We start from the raw sequence: 17,658 nt of genomic DNA on the forward strand, positions 1-17,658 counted from the left end.
AGTGCGGTCACGATGGCGTTTAATCGTGGAGCGGGAGGTATGGCATGTTTGGCAATATTACGAGACGGCGTGCCGCAGTTTGTTCTGGTGGTTGTCTCGACACACAACTCGGTCGAATTTTCTTGTCTGTTTCTGTGGTCGTGTCATCGTATCGCTCTTTTCCCAACAAACGGCATTTGGGCAGCAGGACATGTATCCTGTCACCGTATATCGCGCAAACTTCAGGATTCGGGCCGCTGGGTTGCGGAGTCTTAGTACTGCATGACCTCTCCAGACTCGCAGTAGTGCGGGCGAGGATAGACACCTCGCTGTGTGGAGTATGTGCGACGTGATGTTGAGACGAACCAGCACTGATATGAACCGTGACTGCTCTCGGTCAGCGAGACGGATTGGTCGTGATGAAGCTCACGATGCTGGGCTAGATGCATCAGTACTCCACGCGAACTAGCAAGATCTAGATGATAGTAGCGCGTGTCGCTTGGTTCCAGGTGTCGCAGTGCACTCGCTTGGCGCTTGTGGCAATGGCATGTGAACTTTGTGAAGTGCTGAGAGAGCGAGATCGCTTGGTGATCCGTGCTCTTGGTTGAGCATGCGGCGTTGAGCTGACCATGATCGTGGCAGGCAGCGCTGAGCGCTCGATGGCACCTATCGGTCTGCACGAGGATGCAGCAACGCGGCTCTCACATTTGTTTGCGAAGCAGCGGCGGTTGACAAGTGCGAGATGCAGAGCAGAGCACGAGAGCTCACCACTCGGTCCGTCTGCAGGCCCGAAGAGTGGCAGTCCATGCCGCACAATGCGTAATTTTTGATTGGTCCGCAGCGTGGAATTGTTGTTGTCAGAGCCGTGATGCAGACATGCAGCACAGCGCGAGAGTAGTGAGGTACCCGAGCGTGCGTCGGACGAGTGAGCAGACAGCTTCGACTGTATTTGCTTTGCTTGGTGCAAGGATCTAGGGGCGCCGACTCGGAACATCGTCATCTCACGGCATGGTGTGCACGAGGCGTTGCCGTGTGTCAAAGAACAGTCCGCGCAACGCAGTCAGTGACAGCAGTATACGTTGCCCGGTCGGAGATGTTCTGATGGAAGTGACCACCGGCACCGTGCCCGACGGCCAATGCGAGCGCGGCTCCTGCTGCATAATAATAATAAGAGCGGCGCGCGCGCTCAACTAGCAAGAGGAGCAAGCTGGACCTCATGACCTTCCTGCGGGTTTGGGCGGGTCTCAGGAGCATTTCTGATCATCGTGCGTCTGTCTCGTCGCCGGAGCAGAGTCTGCTGCTGTTGCCGCACACGTGGTGCTCGACGTGTCTGCCGTTTGCAGTCGCGTACGTATTAGCTTTCCCACTGTTTCTGGCGTGAAGCAGCAGCAGCAACAGCAGCAGCAACGGGCAGAAAGGCCTCCTGCGTGCTGGGCTTGGCGTGCCGCCTTCTGGAGGCCCTAATCACACGCAGTGATCTCATCTGAGAGGTCACGAGCGAGCAGGCCCACCCCAATTTCAGCACATACATGTCCGAGCTTTCATGCGCGCTGTCGACTGCTGGCGATCCTATAACCCGTGCACCGCCGTCGCCGTGATTGCATTGTGCGCGAGTCCGTCTTGCTCTCGCCGTGAATAATTCACCTGCCACGCCCTTCGTCACCAGCGCCTGCCCTGCCCTGCCCTGCACGCCCGCCGCCGAGTCGTGTGCCATTCCCCAACGACGCCATCAAAACCTGGTGTGAGGGGTCACCATCGTCACTGCCTCTTTGAGAAGCACAACTGCTGCGAGCACCCATCCGCCCAGCACCACCACCACTTCACGCCGCGCACCCTCGACATACCCACCTCGCGCTGCCAGCTCCATTCACGCCGTTGCTGCCGCCGCTGCAGCTGCGATCCGCGCAAGCCAGCCATTCACGCAGACTTTTGTCCCCAAAAGCACTGGACCCGCCGCAACAGCCCAGTTGGTGGCACCTGACCAACCTCTGCCGCACCACCTCCACCTTCACCTCCGCGCTGCCTCGCGCCGCCTCTCAACACGACCACACCACCGCCCGACGCGCACGAAGCATCTCACGAACCGCAATCACGGACCGCATTCGCATCCACCCACCGCGCTCCGCCCACCTGCTGCTCAACCGCAGTCCGCCCTACTCGCGATAGCAACACGCAGCTGCTGAGCGCGTGAGCCCTTTTTCAGCTTCCAATGTCGAACAATCGGCCTCAATTCCAAGGCCTCAGAATGGGAGGTGTGTATCCCGCATGACACCATCAGTCCCCTCCATGTGCCAGCTCTCAGAGAGCCAGGACTCGAGCTCGCCCATAGCATGGCACATACAGTCCATTCGTGCACTGCACGAAACCTTGCTTGACAACTGCTGACGCTGTTCGAGACTCAGGTTCCGAAGTCATTCGCGAAAAGGTGCAGGATGGCCTGACCGGCGAAACCAAGGAGATGCAGTACACACAGTGCAAGATTGTGGGCAATGGCAGCTTTGGCGTCGTTTTTCAGACCAAATTGTCTCCTTCGGGCGAAGATGCGGCCATCAAGCGCGTGCTTCAGGACAAGCGATTCAAGGTAATTCAAGTCTCCTCCAATGAACTGCCCTTCTGGACACACAGAGCTGACATGCGGACAGAACCGAGAATTGCAGATCATGCGAATCGTCCGCCACCCCAATATTGTCGAACTCAAGGCATTCTACTACTCCAACGGAGACAGGGTTCGAGATACCGACGCCCGCATGAACGTGCAGACTTCTCTGATTGCCGCGCAGAAAGATGAGGTCTATCTCAACCTGGTCCTCGAGTTCGTCCCGGAAACCGTCTACAGAGCTTCACGCCACTTCAACAAGCTGAAGAGCACGATGCCCATCCTCGAGGTCAAGCTGTACATCTACCAGCTTTTCCGCTCCCTCGCCTACATCCACTCGCAAGGCATCTGCCACAGAGATATCAAGCCACAAAATCTGCTCCTGGACCCAGCTTCAGGCATTCTCAAGCTGTGCGATTTTGGCAGCGCAAAGATCTTGGTGGAAAATGAACCCAATGTCTCGTACATCTGCTCGCGTTACTACCGTGCGCCGGAACTCATTTTCGGTGCCACAAACTACACCACCAAGATTGGTATGTGTATCAACGCCTCCCAGTGTCCATCTCGCATCGCTGACAATCATCCCAGACGTCTGGTCCACAGGCTGCGTCATGGCAGAGCTGATGCTTGGGCAACCTTTGTTCCCAGGAGAGTCTGGTATCGATCAATTAGTGGAGATCATCAAAGTGCTTGGCACGCCCACTCGTGATCAGATTCGGACTATGAATCCGAACTACATGGAGCACAAGTTCCCACAAATCAAGCCGCATCCATTCAGCAAGGTATGCCTGCTTTGCACCACTGCGGAAGACCCTTTGCTGACGTGTCGCGCGCACAGGTGTTTAGGAAGGCCGATCCGAATGCAATCGACTTGATTTCGCGTCTGCTGGAGTACACACCCACGCAGCGTCTGTCGGCAATTGACGCCATGGTGCATCCATTCTTCGACGAGCTCAGAGATCCGAACACGCGACTTCCAGACTCGCGCCACGCAGGCGGACCCAGCAAGGACCTGCCAAATCTCTTCGACTTCTCCCATCACGGTATGTTGAATACGCGGCGACTCACAATGTTTGGATGCTGACCACGATATGCAGAGTTATCGATTGCACCACATTTGAACGCTCAACTCGTCCCAGCGCACATGAAGCCGGTACTGGCCGGCAAGGGGCTAGACATCGATAATCTGACACCACTGACCAAGGATCAAATGATGGCGCGTTTGGACTGAGAGGGCTATACCCTTTCTTACCTCTCACTCCGAACGAAAGCTTGAGCTTTTAGTCATGAAGTTACGCAGCGACGCATGGTCATAATCACGGTCACACAGGGACGGCGTTCATCGAGCCTGGAGTTCACGACCCACCCCATGCTGAACTGTTCTGGCCTGGATACTCTTTGGGAAAAACGATACACCTCATCAAAACTTCATGGATCTGATATGGACGCGCGCTGGTCCAGCAACGAACCCTAGCGAGAGTGCCTCGATCAATGCTGCTTTCCACTTCTTCACACAAGGTAGATGATGTTTTCTGCAATGGGCTGTAAAAGAGGCGAAGAGGGAGCATTGAGGGAGGGAATACGACTTCCACCGATCACTTACGGCGCATGGGCGGGAAAAGGGAAAAGAACGCGAGTTCTGCCCTTTTTCTCCTCACACAAAAATTGTTCTCTTTTTGGCTGAAAAGGGCGAATGTTTTCATGGCCAGCACCCATCACGACGAGACAAAAAGGTTTTGCGGGACGAAAGCATTAGGGAATGAACCACATTTGGAGGCTTTTGATAAGCTCTCTGAAGTACGGTAGCTAGCGGCGATACCACTGGGCATTCTGCAGCCGTGTGTGCGATATGCAGTGACTTGAATTCAGGTCATGGAATAGTCTTGTTTTGCCACATCTCACACCACTCGACCGTGAAATGTGACTTCTGGAAGTCGGCTTGCATTCGTGAGGTTGAAATAGGGCCCAAAAACAACCGAATTGACAACGAAAGCGCACTGACCAACAGAGTAGCCACAGAATAAAGTTGGGCTCGGGACATGGCGAGATCTTAGATCTAGATCTACTTTGCCGTGGAGCGAGGAAGGTGAAGAAAAGGCTTGAATTGGATTGAATCGTTGAGATTGCGATTGCTTGCTGTGCCCTTGCCTGAGGCTACGACCTTGATGGAGAAATTCTGCTAAACCTAAGCTGCTGCAATCAATAGATGCTGACTGTCGATATCTAAGACTGATTCTTCATTTCTTCTTCTTCCACGCACTCTCCTCCTCCAACCACGTTCGAAAATCCTTCAAAAATGGATACTCTTCCTTCAAACTCTTGATTTCTACACCGAATCCATTCGTTTTGAACCAATCAAACATTATACCCAATTGCTCATTGAGAACCCATTTAATGATTCTCGCGAGGAAGGGGTAGGTTTCTGGTAAGGCGGTTCCAGTCACGGATTGGAAGGTTTGTTCCGCTTCAAGGAGAGTGAGTTCTTCGCCTGCGAGGGAAATTGCTTGGTTTTTGTATTTGGGGGAGGAGTGGTGTAGGAAGGCTTGGGCTGCGATGAGGCCTATGTCGGATGTTGAGATAAGTTGGAGGGTGGTGTTGGGTTCGTTGAGACGCCACATGGAAATGAAGGCTCGGCCGAGGAAGTTGTTGGAGATGTTTTCGAAGAAGGCGACGGGGCGGAGGAGGGTGTAGGTTGCGTTGTGGGAGGGGGTTTGGGTGATTATGTCTTGTTCGATTTTGTATTTGCTGGCGAAGTGGGGGATTGGAGTTGGAGTGATGGAGGAGATTTGGGGTCCGCCGCGGTCGGTGGCTGTGAAGACTATGTGTTTGACGCCCGAGGAGAGGGCGGCTGCTGTCATGGCTTTGCCTTGGGATTCTTCTTTGGTGGCGTTGGTGGGGATTGTTACGCTGAAGAGGCCCCATGGGTCTTTTATTTGCGAGAAAATGGCGGCTGGATTGGAGAAGTCGCCTTCGATGAGGTGGACGTTTGGACTTGAGAGGAGGCGTTGAGCTGAAGGTGAGGACTTCTTGCGTGTGATGGCGTAGATCTCGAATGCAGGTGTTGGTTGTGCGAGCAGAGCTTCGATGAGCGCGCCGCCTTGCTTCCCTGTCGCGCCTGTGACGACGATCTTTCGAAGGCTTGACACTGGAGTAGCCATGGTTGTTGTTGTGTAAGACTGGTGCTTATCAGTAGCCCGATTTCGATTCTGTTTGATGTATTCTGTGCTTTTGAGGGGATGCAAAGAGGGCGCATTGGGGAGCCGTTCCACAAGTTAATATACTGTCGCACTCCATTCTTACCGCGAGTTGCCTCATGGTGCACGATACCACTTCGGTACCGAGCCTACCATCGTGGACAGCAACACAGAGTTACTGTACGAAAGACACAGCGTCGGTGGAAAGATGACGGAGGAAGTTGGAGCATCCTGCCGTCGGGTGGAGTGGTGCGACTCGGCTCAACGTCCAGCCGCCGGCTTCCTGCCGCGTGACATCAATTTATCACACGTGCTCAAGGTCCATTGCAATAGGCAAGAAATCTATGTGTCGCTTTGACTTTCTGCGTGATACCTGCCGATTTCCCAAATCACAGATGGACAGTCTGGACGTTGCGGAGACTGTCCTCGCGAAGTCCACCTACGGCAGAGGCGTTGACCAAAGTGGTTCTTTTCGCATTTCGTGGTATCCCAGCGAATACCGTATGAAGCAGCAAGTACACCATGTGGAAGATGGCCAGGAGACCAGCGAGACCGGAGCATAAATCTTGGTAGAGCCGTTCAAAACGGTCGTAGACCAAAATGTCCTGGCCGTATCCTCCGTGTATGTGTCCAAATACATGCAGTTTCGGCTTCACTCGTTCGATCTCCCGGAGGAGAGACATATCGCCCCAGCCCGCAACATCAAGGTGAAATTGTGGGGGAGAATGTGTGACCAGAATATCAACATCATCCGGAATTCTATTGCTGAAGACGTCCGCCCCTCTATCATACTGGAAGGCCCAATTGCCGTGCTTTCGAGTTGAAGGATGCCCATAAATGGACAGAGTCCTCTCTCGAACCTTTACGGTAGTCTGAGAGTGTTGCAGATAAATGATAGATCCCCACTGCAGCGATTGTCGAGCTCCAGACCGAAACCCGAGCTCTGCAGACTTCGCAGGGTCGAGTACGATGTCGTGATTGCCCGCAATGACAATCTTGTAGGCATGTGGTTGAGCTTTCAGCCAAGTCAATTGGGCTTGCAGCTCTGTCGCAGTGCCGCCTTGTGTCAGGTCTCCCGCGTGAATAAGTATATCGCCCGGGGGCGTTTTCGGCTGACTGTTGTGGGTATCCGAAACGCAGACAACCGTTAGATCGCTGGAATCTTCTGGCACCTGCTTAGAGGCCTGGTGAAGGGCCAAGCGTCGTCTCCATGAGTATATCGTTTTGGCAAGTGTCGGGCAGGGCGACTGCTGGAACTGATACCACCACGTTGTTTCCCTTCGGTGTATAGTGGCGTCCAAGGCCATGTTATTCCAGTGATGTGTGCCAGTAGCAGACACGCAAAGATGGACTGGTCTTGATAACTGGATGGAGGAACATCTGGAAACAGAATCAGTGCAAACAGTCGGGATGCGTGTTATCTTTAAGTCGGCCAGGCAAGGCAGCAGCGAGCCGATTTCAGGCAACACGACAACATCGCAAGTGCACTACTCAGAAGATCTGTTCGTGGAACAACCAAGATCAAGATGGCAAAAAGAGAAGAGTGCACTTGACAGAAGTTGAAGAAACAGTCCACGCGTGGAAAGCGCGGCGAGCTCTGACCTTCTGCAGGCTCGCAGCTCCACCTGCCACAACAAGACACAAGCTGAACCTCAGCTGAGAAACTGGACACAACACTTCTCACGTAGCCATGCAAGCTGAATAAGCTCACACAGCATGCCATCCTCTTCGCATCGCAAGCTAGAAATCTCCTCCCTCGATCATCTTCTATCGAACAACACAACCAAAAACCCATACACACATAATGCCCTCCCCACTCCCCAAACCCTACACCCTCTTCTTCACTCTCCTCGACCCACTCATAGCCCTCTCAGGCATCTACATGATGTTCTTCACGCCCGCAGTCGTAACAGACGCTTTCGTCCCCTCTACCCTCTCACCCTATTACCCCCTCCAAACATTCTTCCAACACCAACTCGGCGGCGCACTCCTCATGTGCGTGATCCTCCAGCTCTTCCTCCTCAGACGAACTCAAGAAGTCTGGATCTGGAAAACTGTCCAAGCTGGACAATTAGTCTACGATTTTGCGTTGCTGTATAGCATTTTTAATGCGCTGTCTCAACAAGGACGATTGCACCCGAAGGTGTACAGGCCGGAAGATTGGGGGAATATTGTGATTGTTGGGATTTGTGCTGTTGTGAGGGGGTTGTTTTGTGTTGGAGTTGGAGTGGAGCGAGAGAGGAAGGAGAAAAAGCGGGAGTGAGAGTGAAGGGACGACCACCTTCTCGTTGAAATTTACCTTCAGGTGGTTCAGTGGCTCGAAACCCGGTTTTTAGAGCACAGAAGTAATTTCAGTGCTCTTCCGGTAGCCGGCAGGCCCGAAGCAGCATTTACCGTCAGGAGCAGATCAGAGTCAACGATATCTCGGCTCCCGGACACGATTGCTGAACTTGAAATCTAGATCGGATGGCCTTGGGCAAATGTCGACACGGTTCTCCATCGCAGGAACTGCAGACGTACTGTTCGGCAAGACTCTGAAAAGCACAATGGATCGAAGCTGCAACTGAGACAGTCAGGAAATGAAGTTTGTTTGCATGTTGTGTCTACTCGCTCTGTTTAGCTCTATCTGTCGTGTGTATCCACTATGGTCATAGCACCTAAATCCCAGCCAGTTCCTTCTGCAATAACTCAGTAATCTTCCCCTTCGGCGCCGCCACGTCCACAACCTCTGGACTCGTAGCCGCAGCATTCGACGACCCGTCCCAGAGCGTATACGCCTGATCATGGAGATACGACATCAGATACGGCGAAGGATGAACCTTGAGAAAGTCATCCAAGAACTTCCAATCCCGATAACTGACATCTTGAATCTTCTCTCCAATATGCTTCTCAACCAATTGAACAAGCTGTTCACCCGTAACGTCTTCCGGCCCATAGATGGAAAGTCGCTTTTGGTTGAAAGGACTGGTATCGTCTTGACACAGCAAATTTGCGGCCAGAACTCCAACATCATCGGAATCGACTGCTGCAATCGGTGCCTTTGGATCCAAGAAAGTGCGGAAAGTATCTTGTTTGCCCGTCTCTTTGAACTTCTTGACCCACTCTACCATCGGGGCCACAGTCATATTCTGAAAGATAGCCGGTTGTAAAGATGAGAAATGCATCTCGCTAAATTCCGGCTGACTGAGCATCTGCTCGATCGCCCAATGTGCTCGCGGGTAATAGACCTTGCAATTGGGAACCACGTTTGCGGTTGTTGTGCTGATGCGGACGAGGTACTTGACGCCAGCTTGTAGTGCGTTGACGAGGAATTGGCTTTCCTCTGCGAATTGCAAGGGCTCGTTGTGAGAGGCGATGAAGATTCTGGTGATGTTGCGTTCGCGGAGCCATTTCTCCGTGATCTCGACCCAATTCTGCTCCTCCAACTCGACACCTGGGAGTTGTGCGAGCTTTTGGGCGGCAGCGCCGTTCTTGGACCGTGTCAACGCCAGTATCTTGTGGTTTGAGAGCGTCTGGCTTTTGGCAAGCAATCCAGGAAGGGTCTCAACTACGCTCCTGCCAGTGTTGCCTGTAGCGCCAACGATGAGAATGGTGGGAGCCATGACTGATGGCTTGATCGTAGGCGGTTGCTAGCGAGTTGCAAAGGAAATTGTCCGAAGGTCCAATGTAGTGCGCATGAGTTTTCAGGCATGTATTTCATGTTATATACGCAGTGCCTGGTTTATGCAACCTGCTGCAAGATGCAGTACGCAGCATAATTTTGTTCGTGTAGCCACAATGGCTTGAGATCACTAAGCAATCCAAAGATCGGCAGTATCCGATTGCCGGTCTCTTTTCTGCTGTCTGCTTCCGTGGTTCTAGCCGACCAGTTGTCTTCGCAAGGTGAACTCTGTTCGAGCTGCACGCGAGATCCATTCTTTATTTGCTGCTGACATCATTTGCCGCAAGGTGGTGAATGGCTGTCTTGGCCACTCGCTGACAAAACCGCTGCTTGGCTTTTGGTTACAAGCCTGTGTGGCGAAGAGGTGTTGTGATATCCCAATGCATGCATGCTCAGATCATTTATAATCAAGGCGTTGCCGGCACGGGCTTCACTATGCAAATGGTGGACTCCAACAAAAGGCTGGGTGCACACGCGACCAGCATTAGATGTGCCGCGTGGGGGGAAGTCAAAGACTTTCGAGATGGTTCCGAGGCCCATAGACCACTTCATCGTTCGTATTGTCATGGGGCCGTGATAGTTGCGGTCGTTGACATGTTGCCGTTGCGAGTCGCTATAGGGGGGCCATTCGCTCTGAGGCTTCGTTGAATCCGTCGTTTTGTCTAATGCTGGGGCGCTCGTCCGGCACGATGAACGAAACATCGACATGTCGAGTTTGGTTGCAACATGTCACCTGCGATGGCACAGAACGACCGCGTGCTGTAAATGCTTGCGATGCACAGCACGGTAGTAGTGTAGAACTGGTGGCTGCGAACAAGCGTCCACAGTGTGTCGTGTGTCAAGGGTCAATGCATTTTATTGCATTTCCCACTGCATTGCTGCATTAAAACTGTCCGGTCTACCGATATAAACTCCGAACACCCTCGCTCAAACCCAAACATGCTGTCATTGTAACCATTTAGGGGTATCATATGAAGTAGGTCATGGTGTCGCGTCGACCGTCTCCGTATGCGCAGGTCGCTTTTCAATTTCAAAAGTCGCTCAGAGGCACGCCACGGCTCATCGTATCGTTATGCCGTTTCGTCGTGCTCCCAATCCACCCTACCACCAACCAGGCGACGATCCAACAATGTCCGCATCGCGCTTCCTCTCGGCCATCTGTCGCTCGATGTCTGCCTGCGTGATGATCTTCGCTGGTGGTGTCGTGACTGGTGTGGAGCAGCCGCTAATGGAACCCTTAGCTGGCGGCGGACTCTGCGACGTGCGAACAAAGCCCTGAAAGATGTTGCCCAATACAGTGGTGGAAGCCGGTCGCGAAAGTTGTGGTTGCTGTAGAAGAGATTGTGTGCACGGCTTGTCTTGCGAGGCGTTCTTCAAGGCGCCGGCTACAGCTGCAGCCTGTGCCTTGGCCTGCTGCTGTTGGATGTGGGCGAGGCGCCTGGCAGCGTCGGCGGCTTCGCGCTCCTCGTGGTATGCAGCAGGGAGAGAGTCGACGGGGAACATGGTGCCGCAGCGTCTGTGTGGTGTTGCTGGGTGTTGTGTGTGGGAGCAGTCGTTGATCGCAATCGGTGTGTTCTTTGTAGTGGCTGACGTAGGACGAGATGGTGGTCGGCGATTAGAAATGGAGGTGTTCCTGCTCTTGTGGATGGTGTCGCACGCGACTTCCTCCGAGCGTGACGTTTGTGGGCAGTCGTGACTTGGTTTGCCGGCCGTTCGGAAGGGGCAGGTGGAATCCCGTCGAACCGGTGCACAAGAGGAACGTGAGGTACCTGCCGCCCTGATCGGCCGTCGCCTGCCTGCGAACTGCTGCTTTTTGTCTCGTCGGGCACCGGGCGCGGGACACTGACACAATGTTCACGGCGACACAACGACACACGGGCGGACGTGCTGAATATGAGCGCTGGCGATGGCGAAGACGGTGGCGGGGTTGCGAGCAGAGGTTGAGGAAGCAGGATTCGCAGTCGAGTTGTAAGCCGCCTCACCGACCGCTCGCTGCTGCACGGAAATTGTCGTGATTCTGGGATGGAGGGACAAGCACTGCGCCGAGCCTGCCGCTGATTCGCTTTGTGCGTGCATTTGCGGGGAAGACCAGCGTCCAGCCTATTCTGTGGACCCGCAAGACCCGGCATTCCAGAACTGCAGATCCGACGATAGAACAAGGCACGAGGAGCACAGTTCGATCTGCACAACACCAACTGTTGCTCTTGATCCTCCGAAAATCTACGGATGATTTACACAATCATCACTTGTGACACGCCAATACTGGCTCAGCGCTGGTGAGAACATCGCAGTGCCCTGGCCGCCAGCGGTGTGTATCCAACGGCACAGCTTTCAGCTCTCGCTTTAAAAGCAGGTCTGACGGGCATGAACGCTTCGCACTCCGATGCACGACCAGCTCTCCCGCATGCAGCTGGTGCAGCTTACAACCACACTTCCCAGCGAGACACTTCCACCGCTTATGTTGAACGATAACTGCTGGGCGACGATGAGCGTTGGGGTCTCATCCGAATGCAACGTTTCACAGGGTCGGGATGGTTCCAGACAACACGCGCCACACAGGCATGGCGGCAGCAACATGTGGTAATCTGAATGCTCATCCAAAGATCTCTAGGAAATTGTTCGAACTATCCAAGCAATGCGTAATCTCGTGTATGGAACCATTTCTCCAGCTGAGGCCATGAATGCTCGACCTCTCAGACACAGCTCAAGTCTTACCCACCACCACCGCCACCACCGCCGCCTAAATACACACGTCAGCACATAAATCATCTTACTGAGGCGATCGATACAGCTTACCGCCACAACCACCACCTCCTCCTCCATCGCCTATCATTCACACGTCAGCTTCAGCAACACCAAACATATTCCTCATCTCATCATATCCTTACCTCCAGAGAAATGTCCACCATGGTGTCCGCCACTATGCCCTCCTCCTCCGTCTCCACCGAAGAATCCCCCGCTAATGTTACACAAACATCAGTGCTTGGCTCTTACAAGCAATAAGGTCTAGCTTACGTTGCAACATACCCGCCGCTATGATATCCGTGTTTGTTATGTCTACTTGCATATCTGAGAGCTATCGTTAGTCTTTCGAACAACAACACTTCATACGGAAATGCGAATACCTACCTAGCATTTTGCCCTCCATAAGAGGGCTTCGAAGATGAGCAACCCATGATGTTTCTCTTGTCGTTTCTGTCTCTGTTTCCGTATCTCAAATCTCAATATCAATTTTGCAACTTGAACAAAATATCTATCATCATTCAAAGTGGTCCCGAAACAAAAAGTTCCTATATAATATAGCTGCCTAGCTTATCTCTCTCATTCCTTCAAACCCGATCAAAGCCCATCTACGGATTCCACACCTCACGAATGAAACAACGTGCTGTAGAAGAGCGCTCCACAGCCCTGCGGCGCGGCATGCATAGAAAGAGGTTAGAAACCAGACTAGAAGAAAGGGCGCAAGGCTTAGACAAGACGAAGCACCAGACGCCGACAAATCCCCATCGTTTTAGCAGGAAAGCACGCGCACGAATCCCGAAAACCCGCCAATCGTGTGCTAACTTAAGACCTGTCACGAGATAATGTCATCGGAAATCCCACAGGAAGTACATGTAGGATTCCTGAGGCCTCCAAAGTTACGTTTACATCTGACGTCAAGTCTAAAGGCTGAGTAGTGTGTGGTGTGGGAGAGGTCATGCTTCGAATCCTTCGAACATGGCGCAGTACAAGCTGAGTACAAACCGAGAAAGTGGTGTACTTCCGGATTTCAGCCTGAAATTCGAGGCCACAGGGCGAAGCAATGTCAACAAGATAATGTACTGTAGTCGGTCGTAGCGCTCCTCTCTTGACTGGAGGAGACGGTTAATGCATATATTCCGCCTGTAGCTGAGAGTATGCAAGTATGTACAAAACGACCGAACTCTCGAGTTCATATGGCTTGTCTTTTCTTTCCACCATCGTCTCAAGCCACACGAAGAACAGCGCCTTCTGGCCAAGCTTCCCTGGCGAAAGCATCATCGCTCCAAAACGAGAGCCGAATCGAAGCAATTCGTAAGGCGCATTCTATGCAAAGAAGCGAGAAAGAAGTGTATAGACACGCGTGTTGGCTCGCGAGAAAAGAAAAAGAAATAGAAAGAAATCCTCTCATCATGAATGCCTGGAAAGAGCAGCGCTGAAAGAATATGTTGTAACGGAGGTATTCCATGCTCTCCATCAAGTACAGGCCGCTTCGCTGAACGCTCAATATCCACAAGTTTGCGTTCCGTAATCGAAGGAGGTGGAGAAAACAAGGCATAAAAAGACCAAGACGAGTCGTAAACACAGAGACCTTGCCCAATTCGGATGCGTACGTTTTGCGAAGTTGTGAAGGACACCTCTCTGACCCGCGAAAGAATGGTCGTAGTGTTGGAGATCGTCATCGTCGTCGTCGTTCGTTCGTTCGTATCGTGGTTCAAGAAAGCTCATCGTGAATACTTTTAGGGCCGGAACGTCCTTTTGTCGAGCGGTTCTTTGCCCATGAACCCGGGTTAGAGACCTTGCTCGCCGGCTTTGCAGAGTTTTATCCCCTTGCCCCATTCGGAGTTGAGGACCTGATGGGCGGATATTCGACGACTCGCGTTGGGATCGAGTATGCTGTAAATCACGTTGCGACAACGAGCCTGACAAGAAGAGTGAGTACACCCTTCAAAATATAACGGCTTCTGGGTAGAAGTTGCGTCTTTGTGCGAAGAAGAATGGCTTACTCTGTGTAACGTCTCAATGGGACCATAGCCTTCTTCGCTCTTGCGACCTCGAATGTAGTTGTCGTAAAATTCGTCTTCGTCCTTCTTCGCCACACGCCAGAGGTGGCGTCCAGTGCGCATGGCCATGTAGATGACACCGCAAGCCCAAACGTCGACTGCACGAGGGTCGAACTCTTGCTCAATATATTCCTCTGGAGCAATGTAGGGAGCGCTGCCACAAAGGCCTGCCGTCATGTGTGGTTCTGTCTCCCACGCCATGCGGAAGCACTCTCCGTTGCCAAAATCCGTAATTTTTAGGGCTCCGTGTGTAGTCAATAGCAAGTTCTCGGGCTTCAAATCGCGATGCGCCACGCCCATTTCGTGGATGTACTCGACGCCTCGCATGAGTTGTGCGAAATAGCAATCAGCCTCGGTGACCTCGAGCTTGCCAGTAGCAAGCACCAAGCTGTACAAATCACCTCCGGCACAGAATTCCATGACCTCGCAGTAGTCACCCTTGGCGTCCTCGAGCAAGTCTAGTGTATGGATGACATTTGGGTGTCGTAATGACGAGGAAATGCAGAATTCCGAGTTGAGGCGTTTGCTGTATTTCTTCGGATCTTCCTGCGGCCGGCGCCGAAATTCCTTGACGGCATAAAGTTGTTCGTGCTTGGAGTCGTTGGGATCGGTCTTGTGTGCTATCCGGACGATACCAAAGGCTCCACGCCCAACAATTTCCTGACATTTGCCGTACTTCTGCACGAGCGAGGCTGTTGCGTTCGGACCCTTTTCTTTGTCCTTCGCCATCTTGTCCTTTTCGTTCCTGATCTGATCGACCCACGTCGACATCAGTGACAGTGGCTGCTCCTCATGCTGGTCCCGACCCCTCCTGCCTGACATGAAATCACGCAACATGTCTGTCAGCTTGTCCTGTCGTTTGGCACCTCGCAGGTAGTGGAAGTGCTCTCCGCTTTCTTCGACCCAGAAGCGTTTCGTAGCCGCATTGGCAACCTCGTCACCTTTCCCCTTCTTAGAGACGGATCCGTTTCGTAGGTTGCCCTCCATCTTCTCGTGCTTCGACGACTGTCGGCTGGGCTTCGATGGTCGCGGCTTCCCACTTTCTGCCACTGGGTCTTCGACTGCAGTCTCGGGGACCTTGTCAGCAGCTTCGGCCTTGACCTGCTCTCTCGAACCGTTCGCATCACGCTGCGAGAACATGCGCGAGAGCCGTGACGTAAAGGTCGGCTTCTTCTGAGGACCAGCCGGTCTCTCTGCCTTGGCTTGTATCGATTGCGCCAGGTTGGATGGAGTGGCTGCGGTGTTGGTTGTAGTGGCGGGCTTGGTGTCGCCGTTCAAGGTGGGCGGATGCGGGGCGTCGAGCGACGCTGATGGCAGAGGCGCGTCACTGCTTTCATGCTGGCTGGACGAGGTAAATGACGCCGTCGACACCGTGGGCGCTGGCGACGGCCGCACGCCACTGTTCTCGGCCGGCGGCGTGGTGGCCATGTTCTGCGCTGGTGCAGTCCGCGCCTTCCGCGTGGCAGCGTCGAGTTCCTGCTCTGCCTGGCCCGTCGGCGGCACAAAAATGTTGCACGGCGTCAGACGCTTGGCGTGGCGACCAGCGAGGCGTCGTCGGTAGGGTCGAGATCGATGTCGCGGGCGTCGCGGCGTCCTCTGCGTTGTTGTGCCCGCAAGGCGCAGCGGCCTCCGGTGGACCGCGGCGGTGACGTGAGGTCGGCGGTGACGATGGCCAGTGACGAGGAAGGCAGTCCGGCAGCGCAGTCAGGATAAATAGACAGGGAAGCGTGGGATATGTCACTGAACGAAGCTTTTCAAAGCCACCCGTCTTGGGTGCTTGGGACTCGTCGTCCTCGAGCAGCAGGAAACGGGTTTGTCAGCCGGTGAACGCTTTCTCCCGGCCACGACGGCGGAATCAGCAGCAGCGACGACGGGTGGCTGGACGGGGGCAGATGACGAGGACGGTGAGCGCGACGGCTCGTAATAATGAGACGCACAGCACGGAGCAGCACGAGCAGACGAGCGCCTGGAAAGGCGGCAAATTGAGCTCGTCTCGTGGGCAAGGAATTCCATAACCACCACCCAGACACAGCCTAGCCTCGCGGGTCCAAGCTACACGAAAGAGAAAAACTGCGCGCGCGCTCGGGCGAGAGCACCACGCTGGCAAACCCGCTGCTGCTGGCAGCTCTGGAGGAGACCCGCCGCCCGCCATGTCCATCCCAATACGCACCTCTCATCATCACATGCACCAGCCAAGACCTCCACATTCACCTTCACCGCAACATCCCACAGCCTCTCCCTATGCCAGCGGCAGGAATGGGCCATGAGGTCGGGGCACGTGCAATGCGAGCACGGCGTACATAGAGCTGCACTCGCTAACGAGCTGCTGCTGCATGCGTGTGGTCGTTTGTGGGTATGCATCTCGTGCAACCAATCGATTCGACCTCGGGTGAAGTTTTGTACGTAGTAGCTGGCGGTTGCCAAAGGTCTACTGCACCCCGGGCCCGGCGCGGTTGCATAATAAAACAAGCTGTCCTGTCCAGGCAGTCCACAGCTCCATGAGTAGCGGAATCGGTGCTGACTTTCACATCGATTGCCACTCGCCTGTTCTGCCTACATTATATATTCCCTGCAAAGCTGAAGATTGATGATGACCGGTCCATGGCCTGGCCTGGGCAGCGGTAGCAACCTACGCACAGCGGCAGCAAACACAAAACGTCAGCATTCCCAGTCCCTGTCGAATGTATCGCTCAAGCTCAGCAACAGGTCCGAAGAGGGGTAACAGAGCCAGTAGTGGTGAAGAAAATCGCGCAGCGCGATTCTGACGCCGACGCTCGATCCAGGTGGCCAAGGCGCACTTATGCGACCAGCCGTTTCTTGTTTGCACAACTGCCGAACGATATCAGAGTGATCTGCGTACCCGCGTTTGACGCGTGGAGCTCGGAAGTGCTACATAATTGCTACATGCACTCATTGCATTGCAGAAAAACCGGACTACAATGCGACTGCGCTATCTTGCGAGGATCTGTAGCCGTTTAGTTACGAATGACGATGTTTCCGCTTTCAATGGTGTGCTGAGCAATGTCTCGATCATTTGTGAGAACTTTGCAGAGTCTCCAGGCAACGCTCTACAGTGATGATGTCCTTTCGGTGTGGTCAAGATTAGGTTGACGACCACCCTTGCACAGCCAAGGACCATTCATATGGGTCACATCGTGTCCTTGCAGATCAAGCGAGCTTCCGCGATAGCTGATGCTGGGGAGAGTCGAGATTTGTATGTCCATCTACACTCGCTGCTGCACAAATGAAAACAAGCTGGGCTTCTGGCCCCCATCCACAAAGGTCATATCTGCCGACCACGAGGTCACTGCGCCAACGCCTCGCTCACATCAACAGTCTTGGGGTATTATACATGTCGTTCAAAAGAGGCACCTGGCCTCCATCGCCTTCACATCACATAGTCGCACAAGGGGGAACCAGTGCACG

At 53.7% G+C, this 17,658-nt stretch overlaps 8 protein-coding genes across 8 annotated transcripts; 2 read left to right on the forward strand and 6 right to left on the reverse strand.

Moving 5' to 3' along the window:
* Positions 1–2,188: 2,188 nt before the first annotated feature.
* CKM354_001106200 (uncharacterized protein) lies at positions 2,189–3,806 on the forward strand (the record flags this gene model as incomplete). The annotated part of the gene is made up of 7 exons (XM_044806539.1): positions 2,189–2,231; positions 2,382–2,560; positions 2,622–2,705; positions 2,760–3,108; positions 3,164–3,357; positions 3,414–3,618; positions 3,673–3,806. The coding sequence occupies 7 exons, from the start codon at positions 2,189–2,191 to the stop codon at positions 3,804–3,806; spliced, it is 1,188 nt and encodes a 395-aa protein (XP_044662474.1).
* Positions 3,807–4,812: 1,006 nt separating this feature from the next.
* On the reverse strand, positions 4,813–5,733 carry CKM354_001106300 (uncharacterized protein; the record flags this gene model as incomplete). The annotated part of the gene is made up of 1 exon (XM_044806540.1): positions 4,813–5,733. The coding sequence occupies one exon, from the start codon at positions 5,731–5,733 to the stop codon at positions 4,813–4,815; it is 921 nt and encodes a 306-aa protein (XP_044662475.1).
* Positions 5,734–6,158: 425 nt separating this feature from the next.
* CKM354_001106400 (uncharacterized protein) lies at positions 6,159–7,076 on the reverse strand (the record flags this gene model as incomplete). Its single annotated transcript, XM_044806541.1, has 1 exon — positions 6,159–7,076. One exon carries the CDS (start codon positions 7,074–7,076, stop codon positions 6,159–6,161), a length of 918 nt encoding a protein of 305 aa, XP_044662476.1.
* Positions 7,077–7,573: 497 nt separating this feature from the next.
* CKM354_001106500 (uncharacterized protein) lies at positions 7,574–8,032 on the forward strand (the record flags this gene model as incomplete). Its single annotated transcript, XM_044806542.1, has 1 exon — positions 7,574–8,032. One exon carries the CDS (start codon positions 7,574–7,576, stop codon positions 8,030–8,032), a length of 459 nt encoding a protein of 152 aa, XP_044662477.1.
* Positions 8,033–8,426: 394 nt separating this feature from the next.
* On the reverse strand, positions 8,427–9,371 carry CKM354_001106600 (uncharacterized protein; the record flags this gene model as incomplete). Its single annotated transcript, XM_044806543.1, has 1 exon — positions 8,427–9,371. The coding sequence occupies one exon, from the start codon at positions 9,369–9,371 to the stop codon at positions 8,427–8,429; it is 945 nt and encodes a 314-aa protein (XP_044662478.1).
* A 1,160-nt stretch (positions 9,372–10,531) lies between these two features.
* On the reverse strand, positions 10,532–10,933 carry CKM354_001106700 (uncharacterized protein; the record flags this gene model as incomplete). Its single annotated transcript, XM_044806544.1, has 1 exon — positions 10,532–10,933. One exon carries the CDS (start codon positions 10,931–10,933, stop codon positions 10,532–10,534), a length of 402 nt encoding a protein of 133 aa, XP_044662479.1.
* Positions 10,934–12,141: 1,208 nt separating this feature from the next.
* Positions 12,142–12,606, reverse strand: CKM354_001106800 (uncharacterized protein; the record flags this gene model as incomplete). Its single annotated transcript, XM_044806545.1, has 5 exons — positions 12,142–12,170; positions 12,227–12,256; positions 12,319–12,389; positions 12,458–12,499; positions 12,560–12,606. The coding sequence occupies 5 exons, from the start codon at positions 12,604–12,606 to the stop codon at positions 12,142–12,144; spliced, it is 219 nt and encodes a 72-aa protein (XP_044662480.1).
* A 1,353-nt stretch (positions 12,607–13,959) lies between these two features.
* On the reverse strand, positions 13,960–15,660 carry CKM354_001106900 (serine/threonine protein kinase SAT4; the record flags this gene model as incomplete). Its single annotated transcript, XM_044806546.1, has 2 exons — positions 13,960–14,091; positions 14,176–15,660. The coding sequence occupies 2 exons, from the start codon at positions 15,658–15,660 to the stop codon at positions 13,960–13,962; spliced, it is 1,617 nt and encodes a 538-aa protein (XP_044662481.1).
* Between the last annotated feature and the right edge of the window lie 1,998 nt (positions 15,661–17,658).

The sequence above is a fragment of the Cercospora kikuchii genome, assembly GCF_019650295.1.
Source record: "Cercospora kikuchii DNA, contig_00007, whole genome shotgun sequence".
Taxonomy (NCBI): domain Eukaryota; kingdom Fungi; phylum Ascomycota; class Dothideomycetes; order Mycosphaerellales; family Mycosphaerellaceae; genus Cercospora; species Cercospora kikuchii.